Below are 21,553 nucleotides of genomic sequence, written 5' to 3'. Positions count from 1 at the left end.
AAATGATAACTTTTATCAAAATTCTAAGTTTATTTGTCTCATCCAAACCCGCTGTGAAGGTAAATTAAAATGACATGCAAATAAAAAGGGAAAATTTATAAAATGGCTTGTCTTCCAAAGTAACCAAATAAATAGAAAATTCGATAAAAAGCAAATGTCTAGAATAATAATAATAATTTAAAAGGAAAGAAAGAATTAAAAATTAACATTAGGAGCTTTGTGCTTTGTGGAAAGGTTGGGTTTGGTTTACAAATTAAATTTAATAATTGGCACGGGTACTTGGAACAGAAATTAAAAATAGAATTGCATCGTCACGAAAGATAAAATTCCCTCCAAAAATATATTTGGATAGAAAATAATTTAAATAAATCATGATTGATGAGTGACCCACAAATAAGACATACAGCTAATGATCCATTGGATAATCAAAGTCTTTGCGCTTGCTTTTCCCTAACTAGGAGCCCCACTCCTCTACACCCACTCCTACTTTTAGCGCACCGCACCCTTTCTCCCAAAAAACCCCAAAAATCAAAACTATAGTGAAGTGAGAGGAGAGAGAGAGAGAGCGCCAGCCACCTTTGCAGGCTCTCTCACATACACTCATCCGCAGCCAAAAGCCTCAGAAAGCCCTAAAACCGTAACTGAGTGGTGAGGTTGTTTGTTGCAGCAATGGCCGACTCGACTCAGCTACAGCATGCCCAACTGGCGACGATTCTCGGCCCCGACCCGGCCCCTTTCCAAACCCTAATCTCCCACCTCATGTCCTCCTCCAACGAGCAGCGATCCCAAGCCGAGCTCCTCTTCAACCTCTGCAAGCAGACCGATCCCGACTCGCTCTCCCTCAAACTCGCCCACCTTCTCCAGTTCTCTCCCGCCCCGGAGGCCCGAGCCATGTCCGCCATTCTCCTCCGCAAGCAGCTCACTCGCGACGACTCGTACCTCTGGCCCCGCCTCTCCCCCACCACCCAATCCAATCTCAAAACCATTCTCTTGACCTGTATTCAGCGCGAGGACACCAAATCCATATCCAAGAAGCTCTGCGACACCATTTCCGAGCTCGCCTCTGGGATTTTGCCTGATAACGCCTGGCCCGAGCTCTTGCCTTTCATGTTCCAATGCGTCTCCTCCGATTCGCCCAAGCTTCAAGAATCGGCGTTTTTGATATTCGCTCAGCTTTCGCAGTACATCGGCGACACCTTGGTGCCGCATATAAAGGAATTGCACTCCGTGTTCTTGCATAGTTTGGGAAACTCGTCAAGCGCCGAAGTGAAGATCGCGGCCTTGAACGCCGTCATCAATTTCATCCAGTGTTTGACGAGCTCTGCCGATAGGGATAGGTTTCAGGACCTGTTGCCGGCGATGATGAGGACGCTGATGGAGGCTTTGAACAACGGGAACGAGGCCACAGCGCAGGAGGCTCTCGAGTTGTTGATCGAATTGGCCGGGACCGAGCCCAGGTTCCTCAGGCGGCAGATTGTGGAGGTGGTCGGGTCTATGCTGCAGATTGCCGAGGCCGAGTCTTTGGAAGAAGGGACCAGGCACTTGGCCATTGAGTTCGTCATCACGCTCGCCGAGGCCAGAGAGCGCGCGCCTGGGATGATGAGGAAGTTGCCGCAGTTTATAAGCCGATTGTTCGCTATTTTGATGAGTATGCTTTTGGATATCCAGGACGATCCCGCATGGAATACAGCAGAGACTGAAGATGAGGAAGCGGGTGAGACCAGTAATTACAGTGTGGGGCAGGAGTGTTTGGATCGGCTTGCTATATCCCTGGGTGGGAATACCATTGTTCCAGTCGCTTCCGAGCAGTTGCCGGCATATTTGGCTGCCCCCGAGTGGCAGAAGCACCATGCTGCGTTGATTGCACTAGCTCAGATTGCCGAAGGTTGCGCTAAGGTATCGATTGTTATCATAATTGTTATTATATTATACTAGGGATAGTTGTTACTCCAACCACTTAGATGCACCCCAATTAATCACATATGGAATGCTTTGCATGCTTTTTCTGTTGGAGTGTAGAATTTGAGATCTGGTAATAAGAGGCCCGAGGTTTTTGACTTGTGTTGAAGACACTGTTGTGTGAACATGAGTAGCTGACAAGTTCGAGATGTAATGAGAGACACTCATCTAGAATCAAATTACTCGTGTTTATCCGGTTTGATTATCACATCCACACTTACCAAGTATGAATTAAAAGTTTTCATGGCAGATATAAGACAATTATTGTGTAAAATGTTTGCACATACACGCTCGCATATCCCTACTCTTGATGCAGTTTTCAAGGGGTCAGTCTCAGTTCTGTATCATCAATACTACCAAAGGAAAAAAAAGTTCTATATCATCAACAATAAGAAAAGTTCATCCCCAGAGTACTTTTGTGCAGATTCTCTTTCTTCTAGCTAAAATGAATTGCCGTTTACATTATTGTTAATGGTATTCTGTTCCTTTTTATTTTTGTTGCAGGTAATGATTAAAAATTTAGAGCAAGTGGTGGCAATGGTCTTGAACTCATTTCAAGATCCACATCCTCGTGTAAGGTGGGCAGCTATTAATGCAATTGGGCAGTTGTCTACGGATTTGGGCCCAGATCTGCAAGTTCAATATCATCAGCAGGTGCTCCCAGCATTGGCTGCAGCTATGGATGATTTTCAGAACCCTCGTGTTCAGGTTAGTTCCTGGATACGGCATTTGGTCCTATTTCTGAATAATTGATTGGTATTCAGTTTCAATGTTTGACTGGTGAAGGATTTTTTTCTTTCCAAGCTAGTTTCATCTTTAACCTACAAATTAGGTGCACTATAACTATAAATACTTGAAAAGTGAAAAAAAAAAAAAAAAAAAAAAAAAAAAAAAAACCTAAGGTGCAATTATTCCCAGGTGACCATGAAACGAATATTGACAGGCAGTTTCTCATCTTAACGATGCTTTACAAGTTGGGCACTGTAGAGCATTATGATTTTTATAAGGTTGCTTAAATCAATATTTCAAGCAGTTAGGTCATCTCACGTTGCTTGAGGGGAGCCCTTCATTGCTGTTTGAGCTGTTTATTTTATTTATTGGGGCAGGAGAATGAATCTTTTACCTGCTGGGAAGTCATACATGCATGAATGCATATTTCTGGTTGATTGTAGTCTCATTTATTTGGAAGTATGGCCCTTTTGAAAGTTATTACAAAGTACATTAGAAAACAAATTGCGATGAGCTTTAGTTTGGTGGGATACCGTTGGTTTCCACACTTGCAAACTAGCCACTGTTTGAGTTGCTTTATATCCTCAATTTGTAAACGAGGGTGATGGCTCCGGAGGATATTGAATATGCTGGCATGCCCTTTATTCAGCTCGTTGTCAGGGTCATTATTGCACATGCAAGATTATCTATTCGTTGCTTTCTTTTTGTAATTTGATATCTGCAGGCACATGCTGCTTCAGCAGTGCTCAACTTCAGCGAGAATTGTACTCCGGATATTTTAACACCTTATTTGGATGGAGTAGTGAGCAAATTGCTAGTACTTCTGCAGGTAAGTGCTTCTTACAAGTATATATATGCGTGTGTATATTTATATATGTTACCACATTCGTGGTACTAATATTTATTTTACTCGTGTCTAAATTTTTATGTCTTGTTCAGAATGGGAAACAAATGGTGCAAGAGGGAGCCTTGACTGCTTTGGCATCAGTTGCTGATTCATCTCAGGTATTGTTCTATATAATATACTATTCTAGTTGATTTTTTGTTGTTGTTGTGGATGATTCAATCTGATGGTAATTGGATGTGTAGGAGCATTTCCAAAAATACTATGATGCAGTTATGCCTTACCTAAAAGCTATCTTGATGAATGCAACTGATAAATCTAATCGTATGCTTCGCGCCAAATCCATGGAGTGCATTAGTTTGGTTGGTATGGCTGTTGGAAAGGATAAATTCAGGGATGATGCTAAGCAGGTAAGACATTATACATTTGAAACCACCTTTCCCTGTATTGGAGCATCCTCCTTTTAGAATTTGTATTCATATGTCTTGCATATCAATGGCTATTGGACGGATGCAAGAGTATGGACTACTACAATTTTTTATTTATTTAGCTGCTTATCCATATCAAATTTATAATTTGCTATTTTGATTCATTTCCTAATATTCCCCCCGAATTTAAATTTGATTTCGTCAGAAGTTAACTTTTCCTTTCTCTTGTGCATGCTACAATATTCAAGTTATATGATTAAGCTCTTTTCTATTTCTTGAATGAGAAATAAAAAAATTGAGTATTTTAACCTGTTAAAATGCTGCAGTCATTTTACTAATCTAAGAAATAAGTTAGAGCAATGCTGCCAATTTCTTGTTGGTGTGTTTGAAGTCAGCTAATTTATATACTGATATACTGAGGCTTATAAGTACAGACTGATCCTTACTATTTTCTCTATAGGTCATGGAAGTGCTGATGGCTTTGCAAGGATCTCAAATGGAGACAGATGATCCAACTACAAGTTACATGCTACAAGTATGCTCTTATCCCATAAATTGCACACAAATTGCTATAATACCAACTTATTATTTGCAATAAAAATTCATCTACAATGCTGTAGGCATGGGCTAGACTTTGCAAGTGTTTAGGACAAGATTTCCTCCCCTACATGAGTGTTGTAATGCCTCCTTTGCTTCAGTCTGCTCAACTTAAGCCAGATGTAACCATTACATCTGCAGATGACAATAGTGATATTGATGACTCTGATGATGAAAGGTACAATATTTTTTTTAAAATAACCTTTTGCCCTTTATGTAAGAAAAGTACGAACACACATGCATAGTGTGCTTGAATGTGCCATCACTACCTATTTCTTGGTATCCTTCCTAAGGGTTACTGAAAGCTGGATCTAGTGTAGACTCCTATGATCTTTCACCACATTTACACCATTATCTGCATGCCCCCAAAACTAGTGTGCGTGGGTAACCATAATGGCTTTAACATCCGTATCAACATTTTTATATGCTTAAACTCTTGATGGTTGTCTGTGTAAATTCCCAATTTCGTAGTTGAAAGTGTGTGAGGTGTAGTTTTGGTAAGGGAGTGCATAAGATATTATGATCTAGCAGTAGTGTTGTTATTGCTGCAGAGTGGTACCTGCTGTCTTGCTAAAAGTTTCCTTTTCTATTACAGTATGGAAACAATTACTCTTGGGGATAAACGGATTGGAATCAAGACTAGTGTCCTGGAGGAAAAAGCTACAGCTTGCAATATGCTGTGTTGCTATGCTGATGAGTTGAAAGAAGGATTCTTTCCGTGGATTGATCAGGTCTTTCATAGTGGGCCTTATTTTTTTCTTGCCTGGCTTTCTCTCATATGATACTTAAAAAGGTCATATTTTTGTATAGGTTGCCCCAACTTTGGTTCCACTTCTTAAATTTTATTTCCATGAAGAGGTTAGGAAGGCAGCTGTTTCAGGTAGTATTGGTTTTTAATATTAGATATTCTTGTTTTCCCATTCCTCTTCACACGTTGTTGGAGGTTTGTTTCATTTATTGATTAAGAAAGATCATCTTTTTGTTTCTAGCAATGCCGGAGCTACTGCTTTCTGCAAAATTAGCTATAGAGAAAGGGCAAGCTCAAGGTCGTAATGAAACCTATATAAAGCAATTGTCTGACTACATTGTCCCAGCTCTGGTGGAAGCATTACACAAGGTAGTTTATTGTCTGTCAATTAAGCCTCGATCTGGGGTGTAATGATATAAATTTTTCCTAATGTGAGTGCAATTTGTATGCAGGAACCTGATACAGAAATATGTGCAAATATATTGGACGCATTAAATGAATGCTTACAGGTCGGCCTTATTTTAAAGAAATTTAGTAAACTTCTTTTATGGCTTGGTTTGTTTAAGTTGCACTTAGTCTGCATGAATTCACATTTTCAGTAGTTATGGAATTGGTATTTCTTTCCCCTAGTACTCTGGAACAACGTTGTCAATTTACTTATTGCTGGGTACAAATAGACGACGCATCCAGAATGTAATTGGATGATGGATACTCCTTGCCTTGCTCTGTTTTGCTACTGTTATTCTTAATTTATTTTCTTTTCAAATGAAAAAAAAAGTTTGATTTGCAAGAACTTTAATAATTAAATCTGTAATTAAGATTTTGGACCTTAACTTTGTGTTGGTAGCAGTCAGTGCTGTATAATACCATATGGTTACTCTATTATTTTTGTTTGCATGAAAGATTCATGTAGCCACCCAACTGTTTCGGAATAAAATTTTATTTGAGTATGAATCCATCTTATATTGTGCCTTATTTCTTGAATATGTATCCATTCATGCTTGCTTTGTATCCTTTCTTTCAGATATCTGGACCACTTTTAGATGAAAGCCAGGTCAGATCCGTTGTGGAGGAGATAAAGCTGGTGATAACTGCCAGTTCAAGTAGAAAAAGAGAAAGAGCAGAAAGGACCAAAGCCGAAGATTTTGATGCTGAGGAAGGGGAGCTCATTAAAGAGGAAAATGAACAAGAGGAAGAAGTTTTTGATCAAGTAAGTTTTTTCAAAAACAATCCCTCAGCAGCACATCAATAATACTGATGTTTGTTTGTGGGGCCGTTGTTTGTATATTGGGGATATTTTTGTCATGGTTATTTTACACACTATTTTCTGGTACCAGGTGGGAGAGATCTTGGGAACTTTGATCAAAACGTTTAAAGCCTCTTTCTTGCCTTTCTTTGACGAGCTATCATCATATCTGACACCTATGTGGGTAAGTTCTGTCTCAAGGAAGCACTATTTTTTTTTTTTCAGGTTCCAGCTTGAAGAGTTAACTTGTTCACTCCCTCTAATTGTCATTTTCAGGCCCAGCCCTGAGGCAGGGCGAGAAGGGCTACTGGCCTGGGCCCCATCTCAATGAGGGCCCCAAAATATTTATTTATTTTATTATTCTTTTAAAAGCTGCTTCCAAAATAGTTTCTTAATATGAGGTACAGTGATATACTAGTATATATAAGAAGATAAGAAGCCAACATCAAGATTTCTGAAGTTCCATCTTGCATTAATGGTTTCTCTTCGATTTTATTCAAACCAAATCTATGTTCAAGTCCTACTAGCGTGAAGAAATAACATTTTTATATTTTTATTTTATGATGATTGATGAGTTGATGCTCTGATTATAAATGTATTGAATGGACTATCTTTGGAAAAAAAAAAGACGACTATAAATGACTTTGGAATGAGTAATTTGTGGTTGCTATAATTAACATATATTGTTGTTCCCCTCTTTCTTCCTTTGGTGCATTCTACTACTTAAAATGTCATATTTTTCTTCCAATCTCTTTCAATTTTTTTTCTTGTGTTCAATCATTGCTTTATATATAAATTTTTTAAACATTTCCATAAGTAAAATGAATTTTTTTTTTAAGGCCTAATTTTTGTTACTAGTTGTAAAAGGTCTACACTCTATATACACATGTATAAATGAAAACACCTATTTTTACTTGTAAGTAGTCTTGCATTTATAGGGCCTTCTTTTTTACTTTGCCTTGGGCCACCAAAATCTTAGGGCCGGCCCTGGTCATTTTGAGGGACCAGCATGCTCATTCGTACAATTGCCTAACTTATTATTTTATGTTGCTTGGTTTTGTTTTTCAACCTTTTAGTTACTTTCTTATTATATTAATCATTTTGGGTCCTAAACGCAGGCCAAGGATAAAACACCTGAAGAGAGAAGGATTGCAATATGCATCTTTGATGATGTTGCAGAGCAGTGTCGCGAGGCAGCTGTAAAGTAAGCTTGTTCTGTTAGAATTGTTTGGTTGAAATAATTCTTATTATTGTGAACTCATATTTGTTCTGATGTGTTTGGATCAGATATTACGACACATTTCTTCCTTTTCTATTGGAGGCTTGCAATGACGATAACCCTGATGTTCGACAGGTCTGATCTCACCAAACTGTTCTAATGTGTCTGGTTGCCTTTTCTCATAATTGTTATGTGATTCTTTTATTTTCCTTTCCTTTCCTTTTCAGGCAGCTGTATATGGACTTGGTGTCTGTTCAGAGTTTGGTGGGACAGTAATTAAACCTCTTATTGGCGGTAATTCTGCCTGCATATCTTAAATAGTTGGAATATTTCTGTATGCTTATTATAGGTAACACTTTCTAGTGGCTTTATCCAGAGGCTCTTTCGAGGCTAAATGTTGTGATTCAGCATCCTAATGCCGTGCAACCGGAAAACCTAATGGCATATGATAATGCCGTTTCTGCTCTAGGAAAAATATGTCAATTTCATCGTGACAGTATTGATGCAGCTCAGGTACTTCCATTTGTTTGATTTAGTCATAAATAGATTTATCAGAAGTTTTGTCCTTGATGTGGTGAAGGAACATATGTACAAAAGTACTGAATGAGTTACCAGAATAAGTTTATGTACTACTGTAGCGCATACAATGTACCCTAATAACTTTTGTAATACTACTGTTCTATTATAGCTTGTCATCTTTTTCTTTTTAAATTTATTGGTATCTTGCTTTTATTGGTCTGTTAATCTTTAATTTCTTTGCTCTATGGTTGTCAATTTTCTGGCATTTGGTAGGTTATTCCTGCATGGTTGAACTGTTTACCGATTAAAGGTGACTTGATTGAAGCCAAAGTTGTTCATGATCAGCTGTGTTCTATGGTAGAAAGGTAGAGCTTCAATTTTGTTTTAATTGTGCCATCTCCTATTACTTGTCTTTTCATATCTTTAAGCTTTGGAATACTGTTACCAAGAAAATTTATAGAGGTGCACCGTTGTAATCCATCTACAGGTCTGACAGGGAACTTTTGGGTCCTAACAATCAGTATCTTCCCAAAATTGTCAGAGTGTTTGCGGAGGTTTGTGATCTATAAAATATTTTTGCACTCTTAAGCTTAGTATAGTTTTTCCCAGTGGCCGAACATCATGATATTCAAATTCTTGTTTTCTCAATAATGCATGGCTTAGTATTCTATTCCATCAGTTTTTTTGAATACGTATATTTTGTTAGTGATTGTTGTTGACATGACCAATTATGGGTACATATTATCATGTGGTATAGGTAAAAAGATGAACATCTTGGTTAATTAAGCAATATTCATGTGGCAAGATTGGGGACTGATTAACTAACTAGTAGAACCTAAATCTAATTGCTTTATTTTTCTCGTCTTGCTGATAATTGTAACAACCTGCAAAACAATATATTTGCGCAATAAGATGGCACCATTAAATGCAGATTCATTCAATGTAATACATCTTCAAGCTTCCCTGAATATTTCCTCTGAGGGGTATGATTGTTCCTGTAGGTTCTTTGTGCTGGCAAGGATTTAGCAACAGAACAAACTACAAGCCGGATGATAAATCTATTACGGCAGCTTCAGCAGACTTTGCCACCAGCTACCTTGGCCTCCACTTGGTCCTCCTTACAACCCCAGCAACAGCTTGCACTGCAATCTATCCTCTCCTCATAGTATGTTGGCCTTGCAGTGTGCATATTGCTGCTTTCAGATACACCGTCCCTGTCTTGTGTGTTAGTTGCATCTGTCACCAATTCTTTTCCATAAGATGGTACCCATCAGTCATTTTTGCGTAAAGTTTTACAGCGAGCCAGCATCTGATTAAACGTGGAAGTCATCATTGCGATCTGTTCAATCAGACCCTTTTTTGTAGGATGTGTATATGCAAGTGTCAAGTGTTAATTTATTAGTGCAATTTTGAGTCCAAAAGAAGAAAGAAAGGCAGGCAATTGTGGTTTGTGCGCTTGTTCTTTTTGGTTTTTGGTGGTGCCTAAGGTTCTGAGGGTGGTTGGTGAGAAAATTCTTGTATCAGTTTTGGTCTTGTGTTTTGGTGTTTCCTACGCCTCCATTATGAGAATCCGTTGACTAAAGTTTCGATGGCAATTCTTTCATTATGTTTGCAATCTTGATCCTAAAAGGCAATAAATTGGCTTATGGTATGGTATTGTGTTGGATCCTTTTTTTAATTGCAATGACACTATAATAATTCTGAGTGTCTTTGTGCAGAATCATGTTTTTCTTTGATTTGATTGTGCAGAATAAATCAAAGTTTTGTTACATTACATCCGCATAATTTAGGATCACCCAAAAATTATCATATTTTCTGGTTCCATTACTTTTAAGTAAGAATGCAAAATGAGAAAATGAGTTGCTGGGTACACTTTATTGGTTGGTTCAACTCGTTTTAACTTGATGCAAAATGCTTCTGTTGGACGCGAACGATGAAGTTGAGCGTCATCCTCGTTTGATGTCTCGGTCTGAACTGGACTAGCTCAATTAAATTAGCTTAATATTCTTAAGAATTGGTTTGAACTCAATTTATTCTCTGTTTGTTTTTTGGTTTTTATCTTTTTATGAATACATGTTTAATTTGTATTGTAGGCAGCAGCGTGTTTGTTAACGCAATGCAGCAAGTGTTTGGTGTGTAATGTCAAAAGAAAGATTCCACCAAACACAGCGTGCACAATGAGATTCCCATCAAATTCTTTGTATACAAATCCAATGCGAGCTGTCGTTTCCCTTTCTATTACGCCATGTGTCATGCCTTCGTGCTCTCACGAATTTTGCTTCCTGGTTCCGTTGACCAAGTGGTGGTGAGGAGTGACGACAACCACTCCCGCCCTCTGCCCTACTACTTCTAACCATGCTTTGACTTGTCAAGTCGTCACTTATTTTTATCTTCTTTATTTATTTATTTAATATTTTATTTTTCTCTATACTTATTTATCACCTTCTTATCATTTTGTGGGTTTTGGTGCTTATATTATTTGGAGGCAAAGGCAAAAGATTTTCTATAAAAGAAAAGAAAATGAAGGAAAGGAATGGATTGCATTTCCCATGGAGACAGAGACAGAGAGAATAAACACAAGTAAAAATAACCAAATAACTAATGTATGATTTAGTCTTGAGCGCACTTTGATAATTCAGTCATCCTCAGTTAGAAACAAACTCAAATCGACATATGCTGACATGAGAAAGAAAACGAGCCACCCACTACTACCAACAAAAGCTTATATAACTCACAACCCACCATTTTGCTCTCTCATTCATTGACAAAATCTCTCTTCAACCAACATATCTGCCATGGAAGAAGAACATGAAGAAGCCCCAAAGCAGCAAAAGGAAAATGGGGTCTCAGTCTCAGCCAACAAACAAAGCAAGTTGAAGACCAAATGCAAGTTCGTTGGGGTGAGACAGAGGCCATCAGGGAAGTGGGTGGCAGAGATCAAGGACACAACAAAGAATATAAGAATGTGGCTGGGAACATTTGAGACTGCTGAGGAAGCTGCTCGAGCTTATGATGAAGCTGCTTATCTTCTTCGCGGCTCCAACACCCGAACCAACTTCTCCACTCACGTCCCTTCCAATTCTCCACTCTCTTTGAAAATCAGAAACCTCCTCAACCACAAGAAAAGTTTGAATTTGAAGCAAAAACAAAGCCCTCCACCAACCCCCAACAGCAGCTTAAAATCCACCCCTATAGCTGCTACAACTACTAGAATTAGTTCTAGCTCTAGCATTTGTAGCGGCAATATTCAAGCGTTTAGTGACATTTCATCAGCCAACTGCAATGCTAATTCTAGTTCTTCTCTGCCTTGCTACAAAATCCAGGACATTCAAGCGTTTGATGATGCATATAGACCAGACCTTAGCAACTGCATTGGGGAGCTTCAACCGGCTATGTTTCATTTGGATCAGTCATGGCCGTTCCTAGCTGGGTTTGATCAGCTTCCACTAACCCATGAAGGGATGGACTTAACAAAAGGCATTGGTAATGTTGCAGCAGCAGAGGCAGAGGTGATGGAGTTTGAGCGCTTAAAGGTAGAGAGGCAGATATCAGCTTCGATTTATGCAATGAATGGAGGGAATGAGCATGTGGTCAATGAGTACGATGGAAGTGATGCTTTATGGGATCTTCCTACTCTCTCGCAGTTGTTCTGCCTTGGCTGATGTGATGTGATGATGGTTGGCTGGCTGGCTGCTAATCTTTTCCTCTCTTTTCTCTGAGTTTTATAGTTTTGAATGAGTCAGTCTCTTGAGAGAAATCATGTTTAGAGCAAGGCTCTTCAAAGCATGAAAATTCTAGGAACCTGTATGATATTAATAGTTTGTAATATAATTATCTGCTATTGCGGATTTGTTTCAGCCTGTATGATTAACAATTGCTTTGATATTGGTGGTTCAAAAATGAAGAAAACCATTCTCAAAAGTTAAGGACAGGTTTAGATTTCTTTTTCATTCTCAATTTACACTACTTCAAACTCTGCTGCTGTGTTGCCATATCCACATGTTGTGTGTAGTGTGTAGAGCCATAGGAAAATAATAAATCAGCCTTTTAATGATCATGATCACTGCAAATGCTGTCAATGCCTCAATGCCTCAATGCCGCGGAGATTCAGCAGATTCGAAAAATCGGCCTAGGCGGGAGGACACCGCCGAGATTTCACCCTACTCGTTAGGGGTAGGCGCCAGGGAGTTAGACAGCGCCTGGGAGCCCACCAAGGCAGCCTAGGCGGCCTGGGGGGGTGTTTTGTCGTTGAAGCGCCGACGAGGCGCGGTTGAAGCGCGCAGGAGGCGGCGACGCTTAAGGATGCGCTGAGGTGCAGCTTGTTAGGAAGAAAGACTGAGAGAGAGATCGAGAGATGAAATCGAAACAGAGAGAGGAAGGAGAAGGCGGCGCTGGGAAGAAGATGATATCTGTTTTTTTTTTTTTTGGTGGTCATAAATATTTTTTTGAACTAACGGGTTGGGTTTTGTAAAATGGGTTACAGAAAATACAAAAGTAAAAGTCAGATAATATCAAGGTTCGAAAATGTTAAAAAGTTTTGTTTTTATATATTCTTTTATTTTGCATGATTTTGGTCTATAATTGCGCATCCTTATGGTTTCCCAAAAGGATGGTTTTGCTTAAAACCATATATTAAGTAATTTGGGAGTTCATCTACCCGAACCCGAGTCCTCATTTTTCTATTTAGGTGTCAGCTGTTACAGACCAAGCTGGAATGCAAGATCTTGGAGCAAATGCTGGTGATTTTGATGACGATGAAGGTGGTGGCTTGGTTGGTTACATCTTTCCTTTTATGTTTTTATTTTCTATTAACACAAAGAATTTGTGGAGTGATATGATTGCTAAGAACTGTTTGCTCTGGCTCAGTAATATCTGGGAATAATTGTTGAATGTATGGAAGCTGCTGCTGCTCCATTGCTTTTAAGCTTTTTTGCTGCTTGATGCTTATGGTATCTATAGTTGGTTCGATTGGCTTAGTATCTTTTGTGTTTATTGTTCTCTTATTTATTTGAGTAGATATATATTTCTTACTTCTTAAATGATTAGTTCATTCTCCTACGAGAAAAATAAGGTCAAAAAATAATTTGAACTACCATCTTTGCACTCCTGCCAGCTTTTTAACCTTTGATATTGGAAAGATTGCTCATTTAAGATTTTTTTGTTTTTTTTTGAGCTTGATAATTCAAAATAACATAGTATCCATGAATTTTGTAATCATTTTACTGGTTTGGGCACTTATCCCTCCCTTTTGCTTTAACCAGTAAGATATGCATTGTCTCTCAAGGCATTGCAGACATCAGCACTGCAAAGCCAAGGGTGATAGTTTGGCATAGAAAGAGTGTCTGCACTGCATAATTTTTTTTGTTGACCTGAGTGAAGGTGATTGACGTATTGTTTTATTAATCTTACAGTCATTGAATGCCCGCTCTCGATCAATTCTCATGCAGAAATTGGATCGCAGTGGCTCTGGATCAGGGTTGGTATTTTCTGAGCACTTTATTCTTTTTTTGAATTGTTTTAGTTGGTCTTACATTGGCTTTGTATGCAGTATTGCTGGTCCTCTAGCCTAGGCACTCCCGCTGTCAATAGCACTGGCAGTGTTTCTTTACCAACGGCACCATTCCTGGGAGCTGCACCAGTGGTTTCTCCTCTTGTTCCTCCAATCACCGCTGTTTCTGGTATCGCTGGACTTGGTGTTGCTATTCCTACTGCTACTCTTCCTTCTATAGATACAATTGGTGTTCCAAGCGAATTGTCTACTGGACTGCTGATCCTGGGCCTAACCCTGCTATTATATGTGAGGAAGAACCAGCAACAAAAATGGTAAGCTATTTGATTTTGTACTCTTCTGCCCCTCCATTTTCTAAGATAGGTAGGTTCAGTTCTATAGAAAATTTTTGCTGTTGCCTCTCTGGTTTCTAAGCTAAGGTTCCATGCTACATTATTTACTTCACTACGTACTTCACAGGAGAACTGAAGCAAGGCCAAAAGGAAGATCTGGAATTACCATTATTTGACTTGGCCGCTGTTGTTTGTGCAACTAAAAACTTTTCAAACAACAATAAACTTGGAGAGGTGGTTTCGGATCAGTCTTTAAGGTAAAATCAAATATAGTCCTCCCTACAGTTAGCTTGACAGTTTCCACATGTCATTAGGGTCAGGACTATGGATACAAGTCGTATATTGAACGTTTGCAAACAACAGAGTACGGATTTTGGTAATCATATATGGCTAATGGATTTCAGGGTACATTAAAAGATGGACAAGAAATAGCTGTGAAAAGGCTCTCAACACATTCTAGACAAGGACTCAATGAGTTGAAGAATGAGGTTACACATGAAGAGAAACAGAGGATTTCAATGAGTTGAAGAATAGGTGTGTTGGTGCTACAGATAGCGAGTAGGAAGAGGAACAGAGGATTTACTCATTACTTGTTTCTGTTTCTTCTTTTAATTAAGCACAATGGTTTTGAACTTTTGATCAATTCTTTTAGGCATGGATGCTATACACAGAAGGTAGGTCCATTGAAGTGCTTGATACATCAGTAGGGGACTCCAGTGATCTACATGAAGTTGTGAGATCAATTCATGTAGGTCTTTCAAGTGTGCAGCGTAACCCGGCAGATAGACCGAGCATGCCNAGCTGCAGTTGTAATGCTGAGTGGTGAAGGGTCATCGCCTCAACCTCAAAAACCTGGTTTTTATAGTCAAAGGGATCTCAATGAACTGGAAGTCGATCCTTCCTCTAAAGCATTTTCAGCTAATGTAGTCACAGTCCTTTTACACTAATGGAGGCTCGATAAACTATATTTCATGTTGGCGTGTTAATCTGATGCTTTTGAAGTCAGTTTGAAAAATTAAATATAATTAAGAGATTCCCAACCCATGCGTTAGCAAATGCACCTTCTAATTTTTATTCATTTATTTTCTTCGGAGTTGAGGTGGAGTTCACACTACAAAAACACAAATGCTAATACAAGAACAAATATAAAAGCTTAAATGAATTAGATAACCTTTTCTTTTCTTTTTCTTTTCTTTTTTTTTTCTTTTTTTCTATCAGCAAACAAGAGGGCATGATCAAATGTCAAAATCTATAACAGAAATGCAATATCCAAAGAATGAAAAGCAGTCCAACCAAGAAGAACCATCAATGGAAGAATATCGAATGCATAAAGATTTATCAAGTTTCAAGCAAGAAGAACCAAACCAATCAATCTGTTGCTTAACCAAACCAGAAATAAATAGTCAGAATTTGAGATTGGGGCCTAAAAACCGTACCTTGTTATTGGCAAGACCATAGAAACTCCATGATAGGATAGCTTCATCATTTCCTTCCACTGAAGACAGACACGAAGTCAGCAAATTTTGTGTTGTTTTCTTCTGCGCCATGCCGTCAATGCGAAGAGAGAAGAGAAGAAGGCGGAGTTGGCAGAGGGAGGAATTGTCGTAGTTGTCGTTGGTGTGGTGAGGTGAACATGTCGTTTGGGAGAGAGCCTAGAGAGAAGAGAATAAGGCTGGAAACAGGGAGAGGAATGGAAATAGATGAATTAAGAGTCTCATGATCTCTTCTTCTATGGACTTGACTTATGCTTGCTTCGGCTTCCCAATCTCAATCTCAAGCTCAAATTTGCAGCTAAACTTCTTCAATTTCGGGTTTCAGACTTTCAGTCAATCGCAGTGCTCGGAAAATCAGCCTAGGTGGGCGGCTAGGCGGCTAGGGGGGCCTCCTAGGCGGGTTGGGTCTTTGTTCGGTGTCGAACCCAGAGGACGAAGCAGTCGAACCTGAAAATCGAAGCTTGAGTTGATAGAGAAGCGAAATGGCTGTGACTGGGTCTGCAACCTCCGAGTGCAAGCTTCGTGTTCGTTTGGATTATATTTAAAGAGTATAGTGCAAGCTTCATGTTCGTTCGGAATATATTTAAAGAGTATAGCCGTGCGGCTATACTCTCAAAATATTCGAATAGTATAGCCCAACGGCTATACTTTTAAAATATCCGAATGTATTTAGAAAGTACAGCCGTGCGGCTATAACTTTTCAAATATACAATTTTGTCGTGTCATTTTAGGGTTTAGGGTGGACTAGAGTTATTTCTTCAATTATTTTATTTATACAAGCGATATTGGGGAATGAGAATTTAAATTCTTTCTAATACCTCTCATTCTAATGATTTCTAGCTATTAGTCCATTGGCCAAGAATAAAAAATGAATTTTATTTCTAACAAATAATACAGGTTAAACCCATAAATACCAAAATTAATAATAGTAATAAAAGGTATCCGACAGCATTTTGTGGATCAAAGAATTTTGAATTTCATAGTATAAAATTGCTTGTATAGCAATTTACTCTCTAAAATGTATCCGTTGTAATTATGAACTAAACCCAATTATAACCTTTTTTTCTCATTGCACTTGACGACCATGCTCTTCTGCTATGAGATATGTCAGTTCGCGCTGTATTCTATGTAGATGAGAAATTGGATATAAAACAATCTAACAAGACAGCGAAGGGAAGTTTGCAGCTCTATTTCGAAATTAATTGAAGGTATCAGAGGTCATATGACATTGATATATGAACTATTCTAAATGAGAATTCAAACAACATGTGTTAGATGATGAGAAGTAGCATCTCATTCTTAAATATAACATATTATTTCATTTTCCTACTGGTTGTGCCTGTTGTTAAGCTGGTGCAACCAACATTCTTTCACCAAGAAATTTTTCCTAAACCTCAAAGAAATTTAGCTAGGAAAACCTTTGGTGGGAAGGGAAAGTTAAGATAGAAATAGAGGCAGAGGCAAGGCTGAAGAACAATCGCGAGCACATGTGATATTACAGAAAATGTAGCGAAGGAATTTAGAATGGCCATTTTCCAAATTAAGCATACATCTTATTATGAAATCAAGATAGGAACTTATAACAAGCCCTCATTAGAGTAACATTGTCCAGAAACATACGATGAACACCACACTCAAGGCACATAATTGCTCATTAGTGTTGTAAATATAAAAAAGATGAGATATCGCTTAGTACAATCAAATAGTTCTTCATTCCTCGTCGCCCAAATCATTGAGCATTCCATCCCACGTCTCCTCCACATGCAAATGAAATGAGTATCCATCAACAGGAAGAACAAAATTGTCCATGCTACAAAGAAATTTAGGAAATTCAGAACCCTCGCATATAAATTTACTAATATGAGACACAAGCTTTGATATTTCATCGTCGTTCTCATCGAAACCAGAACAATCTCTGGCGTCCAACATCAGATCTTTGCATCAGCGCAGCAACGTGACAAGACCATCCCAATTTACTTTTGCACCCTTCAAATTTAAGTACTTGATATTAGGCATCTCATTGTTTACCGTTGAAAAATATGTTTGATCCAGCAGTTGAGGTTGGTGGTGGATTCTTCTGATACTGCGATATTTTCTTCATTCCTCCCTTGGTGGTTATATTATGTTATATAATTTGTTTATGTTGAAAAATCACCGTTGTGGTATGTCCTTGTTTCGTTTGTTATAAATAAAAATAAAATATAATGATTATTTGTTCATGTTTTTCTATTAAATAATGAAAAGGAAGAGGGAGATGTGAAACAAAAATGAAGAAAAGAGATGCAGGAAAATTAGAAAAGATAAAAGGTCTTTTTTTCTTAAATGTTTTTATTAAATAGTACATTATAGCCAGTCGGCTATACTTATTTTGACACGTGGGCGCTAATCGAAAGGCGGGTCCTTTTTTTCAAAAATCATATCGGCTATACTTGGTTGTATTAATGTTTCTGAAAAAAGGTATAGCAGTCCGGCTATATTTATTTTTAACACCTTTTTCTTAGTATAGCCGTGCGGCTACACTTGGTTTTTTATTTATAAATAGTAGAGCCGCACGGCTATTCGCTGTTTTTATTATTTATTAATATTTCTTTGCAAAGGTATCGCCGAGCGGCTATATGTATATATTTATTTTATAAATCGTATAGCCAGACGGCTATACTCGGGTTTTTGATCAACTATACTCGGTTCCGATCATGTTTTTTTAAGAATAGCACTTCCGTTCTATTTACGATACTCCAAAAAAATCATCATGCACTCCTCAATTATACCATCATAAGAAAAAATATTGAACTAGAGAAGAAGTTGCCGATGATTATCTTGCGGCTTTAAACTTGAAACAACCCAAAGTTTATTTTGATTTGCCTCGTCAAAATAGACAGCTCATCTGTTTTGAGCACAAGAAGAAGAAGAGAAGGGAAGTCAAACCCAAACACTGTCTGCTGCTGTCAATATTGATCGCCAATCATCATTCGTCATCTTCAGCTCAATTAAGCCTGTCCTTTACATCCCCATCACAAATATGAATAATATAGTCATCTCTCATTCGCATTGGTCTCTTCTGTGTATCTTTGTTCTTCTCTTTCCACACTCTATCAAAACCCAAGTAAAAGAAAGCCTGAGTCTCCAGAGCATAATCAAGTACAACATGGAAGCAGAAGCAATGTTATGATTGTGGGAGCTGGAATTTCTGGCCTTGCAAGATCCTTAGGACTTCACAGGTTCTCTCTCTCTCTCTCTCTCTCTCTCTCTCTCTCTCTCTCTCTCTCTCATGTTCATGGTTCATATATTTGTTACTATGGTTGGAAGCAAAATTGAAATTTCTGGGTGCAGGCTGGGGATTGGAAGCTTCGTGTTGGAATCATCTGATAGTTTGAGGACAACAGGGTTTGCATTCACAAGATGGATAAATTCATGGAAGGCCTTAAATTCCCTTGGTCTTGCCGATTCTCTTCGCCAACATCATGTCACACTTGATGGGTAATTTTCTCTCCATGCACCACTCTCTCTTGCCCTTCAACTATCCTAACATGTTATGTTCTCAGACTGCCAATCTCAACCGTCAGTTACGCAAATACAATCCTAACATGTTTGTTGGTACTTACTAAGTTCTACTTTTGCACGCACGAAACTGATTGCAGAGATTTGAATGTACAGGAATGTGACTTCCTCAAGAATTACAGGGCTTCAAACGTTTGAGATGTCATTTAAGGCCGAAGGAAAACAGTAAGTTTATCAATAGTATAAGTGCTAAAAGTATTTCTTACTGATGCTTAATATTGGATTTCAATTGTTTGCTAGAGTCTATCACTTTGCTTCTATTTCATTGATTTTGTTAGTATCAATATTCAAGCATGCTCAAATGATTGAGAGTCTAAATGATGTGCAGCGGAGACCATGAAGTTCGATGCATGAAAAGGAACTTGTAGTTGGAAGGCCTTGCAAATGAACTCCCTAGTGGCACCATCAGGTTCTCATCCAAGGTGGTTTCCGTTGACGAATCAGGCTACTTTAAGCTGGTGCATCTGGCAGACGGGACCATCCTCAAAGCTAAGGTAGACTAATCTTTCCCCCTAAAAACCCTTGCAAAAGTCAAGTCATTATCAGAGGCCAAGATGCACTCGCTCCTGCAACTTATCCCACATCGCTCGGTTGATATAAAAAGTTACACTTTATAAACCTAACACGAGGAACCCGTATCGCCGAGCTTCGCAACGTGAGCTTGTAACCCAAGTGGGGGCTTTGAGGTATTGGAACATTGGCCCAGTATTAGCTGGTCGGGTTCAGGTTGGCTATCTTCTGGCCCGCCCATTCCAAGCCAGGAGTTGAACCTTGTGGCTTGAGCGAAGGCTCTCGGTCACTGGGTTACTAGAGAGGAGGGCACTGCGTAAGGCTGGCTTCACAGAGCAACGACTACCTCCCGCTCTTGGCAGTGGAAGGATAACGGGTCGGTGCCGCTTGGATCCACCATGGCCAGCTAGACTGTCCCAGTTGAACCAAAACCTTTTTGCTCACTTTTTGTATCCTTCTATGTCTATATCTTTGTTCTGTGAGTCTGTTTCCACTAAAACCAAAGTAAAAGCCTCAAATATCATTCGTGTAAGTAGAAGCACAAGTTGTGATTGTAGAAGCTGGAATTGCTGGCCTTGCAACATCCTTAGGACTTCATAGGTTCTCTCTCTCTCTCTCTCTCTCTCTCTCTCTCTCATCTGTGCATGTCTGTGTGTGTTTTAGCACTGCGAAAACAAGTTATGATTGTAAGTACGTAGTTCACTATGACTCTAAGCAGCAAGCAAAATTCAAATTTTTTTGGCTGCAGGCTTGGCATCCGAAGCTTAGTGTTGGAATCGTCGGATAGTTTGAGGACAACAGGGTTTGCATTCTCAACATGGACAAATGCATGGAAGGCATTAGATGCCCTTGGTATTGGCGATACTCTTCGCCGACAACATGAGACGCTTCATGGGTACATTATGTCACCATTTTGGATAATTTGACATGTTATTGTGTCGAATTATGTTTCAATGTTTGAACACTTTGGCAACAATGTGTGTGTGTGTGTGCGTGTGTGTGGTTTTTTTTTTTCAGCTAGTAGTTACTTGCTTTACAGGTGTTTATACCGCATATTACCGACCAATGACCACCTGACACGTGGACGGAGTCAACATCTAACACTACAAGCCCTTCGGCAAGGACACTACGGAATCATACGCATCCTGGTGCTTATGCTCTTGGACACGTGTCATGCCCACAATCCACTCCTGCAGTCCCACATCGGAGATTCCAAAATACACACACCTCCCAAGGCCTATATAAGGAGACCCCTATTCCCAAAAGAAGGGGGACAGAACGATCGACGGTACGCTATCGCTTGATCTGTAATCTGATATTTACCAAACCCGTACTTATTTAAGCATCGGAGAGCCTTCGGCCGGTACCGCACCGGTACCCCAAGGTCTTACCGAACGTTCCCTTTTGCAGGAACTTGATCTTCCGAAGACTAACTCCCTTCCGAAGACACAATATCACTAAGTTGGGCGAACCACGTGTCAAACCACTTTTTCGCATCAACAGTTTGGCGCCGTCTGTGGGAATCGAAAAACAATTAACCCACTATCCCCTAAACACATGGGGACCACTTCAATACCCACTTTTCTATCGGAGGACGGGGCACCGTTCGGAAGGCAAGCTGGGGCTAGCCCAGCACTACCCCCATGCACTCCCTACGGAAACGCCCCATCAACCCAAACAACCGCCGAGGCCGAGCTAGTAGCCCAAATCGCATCTCTGCGAAAGGACATGGCTAGGCTTCAAGAGCACAACCACCACCTTTCGTCCAAAGTGGACGAAACCCAACGGCAGCTGCACCAGCAGCAACCGCAGAACATCCAGGCGACTCACTCTTCCGAAAGCTTGGGAACCCCTCATAGGAG

General features: G+C 39.3%; 2 protein-coding genes and 1 pseudogene across 3 annotated transcripts; all 3 read left to right on the top strand.

Moving 5' to 3' along the window:
- Positions 1 to 503: 503 nt before the first annotated feature.
- On the top strand, positions 504 to 9,940 carry LOC117630695 (importin-5). 2 transcript variants are annotated; one of them, XM_034363417.1, is made up of 20 exons: positions 504 to 1,896; positions 2,464 to 2,667; positions 3,413 to 3,517; positions 3,628 to 3,693; positions 3,778 to 3,942; positions 4,421 to 4,495; positions 4,581 to 4,735; positions 5,153 to 5,288; positions 5,368 to 5,437; positions 5,547 to 5,674; positions 5,758 to 5,814; positions 6,330 to 6,515; positions 6,643 to 6,735; positions 7,670 to 7,755; positions 7,839 to 7,905; positions 7,998 to 8,064; positions 8,147 to 8,283; positions 8,563 to 8,654; positions 8,777 to 8,843; positions 9,291 to 9,940. In XM_034363417.1, the coding sequence occupies exons 1-20, from the start codon at positions 670 to 672 to the stop codon at positions 9,453 to 9,455; spliced, it is 3,348 nt and encodes a 1,115-aa protein (XP_034219308.1). In that variant the 5' UTR covers positions 504 to 669; the 3' UTR covers positions 9,456 to 9,940. The 2 variants fall into 2 exon arrangements, with proteins under 2 accessions (XP_034219308.1, XP_034219309.1); XM_034363418.1 differs by lacking the exon at positions 8,777 to 8,843 and having other exon boundaries at positions 9,291 to 9,426.
- Positions 9,941 to 11,050: 1,110 nt separating this feature from the next.
- On the top strand, positions 11,051 to 12,146 carry LOC117632484 (ethylene-responsive transcription factor ERN1). The gene has a single exon (XM_034365969.1). It carries the CDS (start codon positions 11,085 to 11,087, stop codon positions 11,949 to 11,951), a length of 867 nt encoding a protein of 288 aa, XP_034221860.1. The 5' UTR covers positions 11,051 to 11,084; the 3' UTR covers positions 11,952 to 12,146.
- A 1,685-nt stretch (positions 12,147 to 13,831) lies between these two features.
- LOC117632946 lies at positions 13,832 to 19,743 on the top strand (annotated as a pseudogene).
- Positions 19,744 to 21,553: the final 1,810 nt, after the last annotated feature.

Source organism: Prunus dulcis, chromosome 6 (genome assembly GCF_902201215.1).
Source record: "Prunus dulcis chromosome 6, ALMONDv2, whole genome shotgun sequence".
In the NCBI taxonomy this organism is placed as follows: domain Eukaryota; kingdom Viridiplantae; phylum Streptophyta; class Magnoliopsida; order Rosales; family Rosaceae; genus Prunus; species Prunus dulcis.
This window is presented reverse-complemented; position numbering and strand designations above follow the sequence as displayed.

Bases quoted from the DNA above. Each gene is read 5' to 3' on its own strand.
- LOC117630695 (XM_034363417.1), top strand. From the start codon at position 670: ATGGCCGACTCGACTCAGCTACAGCATGCCCAACTGGCGACGATTCTC. The intron at 1,897-2,463 runs GTATCGATTGTT...TTTTTGTTGCAG, and splicing joins TTGCCGAAGGTTGCGCTAAG to GTAATGATTAAAAATTTAGA. The intron at 3,694-3,777 runs GTATTGTTCTAT...TTGGATGTGTAG, and splicing joins CAGTTGCTGATTCATCTCAG to GAGCATTTCCAAAAATACTA.
- LOC117632484 (XM_034365969.1), top strand. From the start codon at position 11,085: ATGGAAGAAGAACATGAAGAAGCCCCAAAGCAGCAAAAGGAAAATGGG.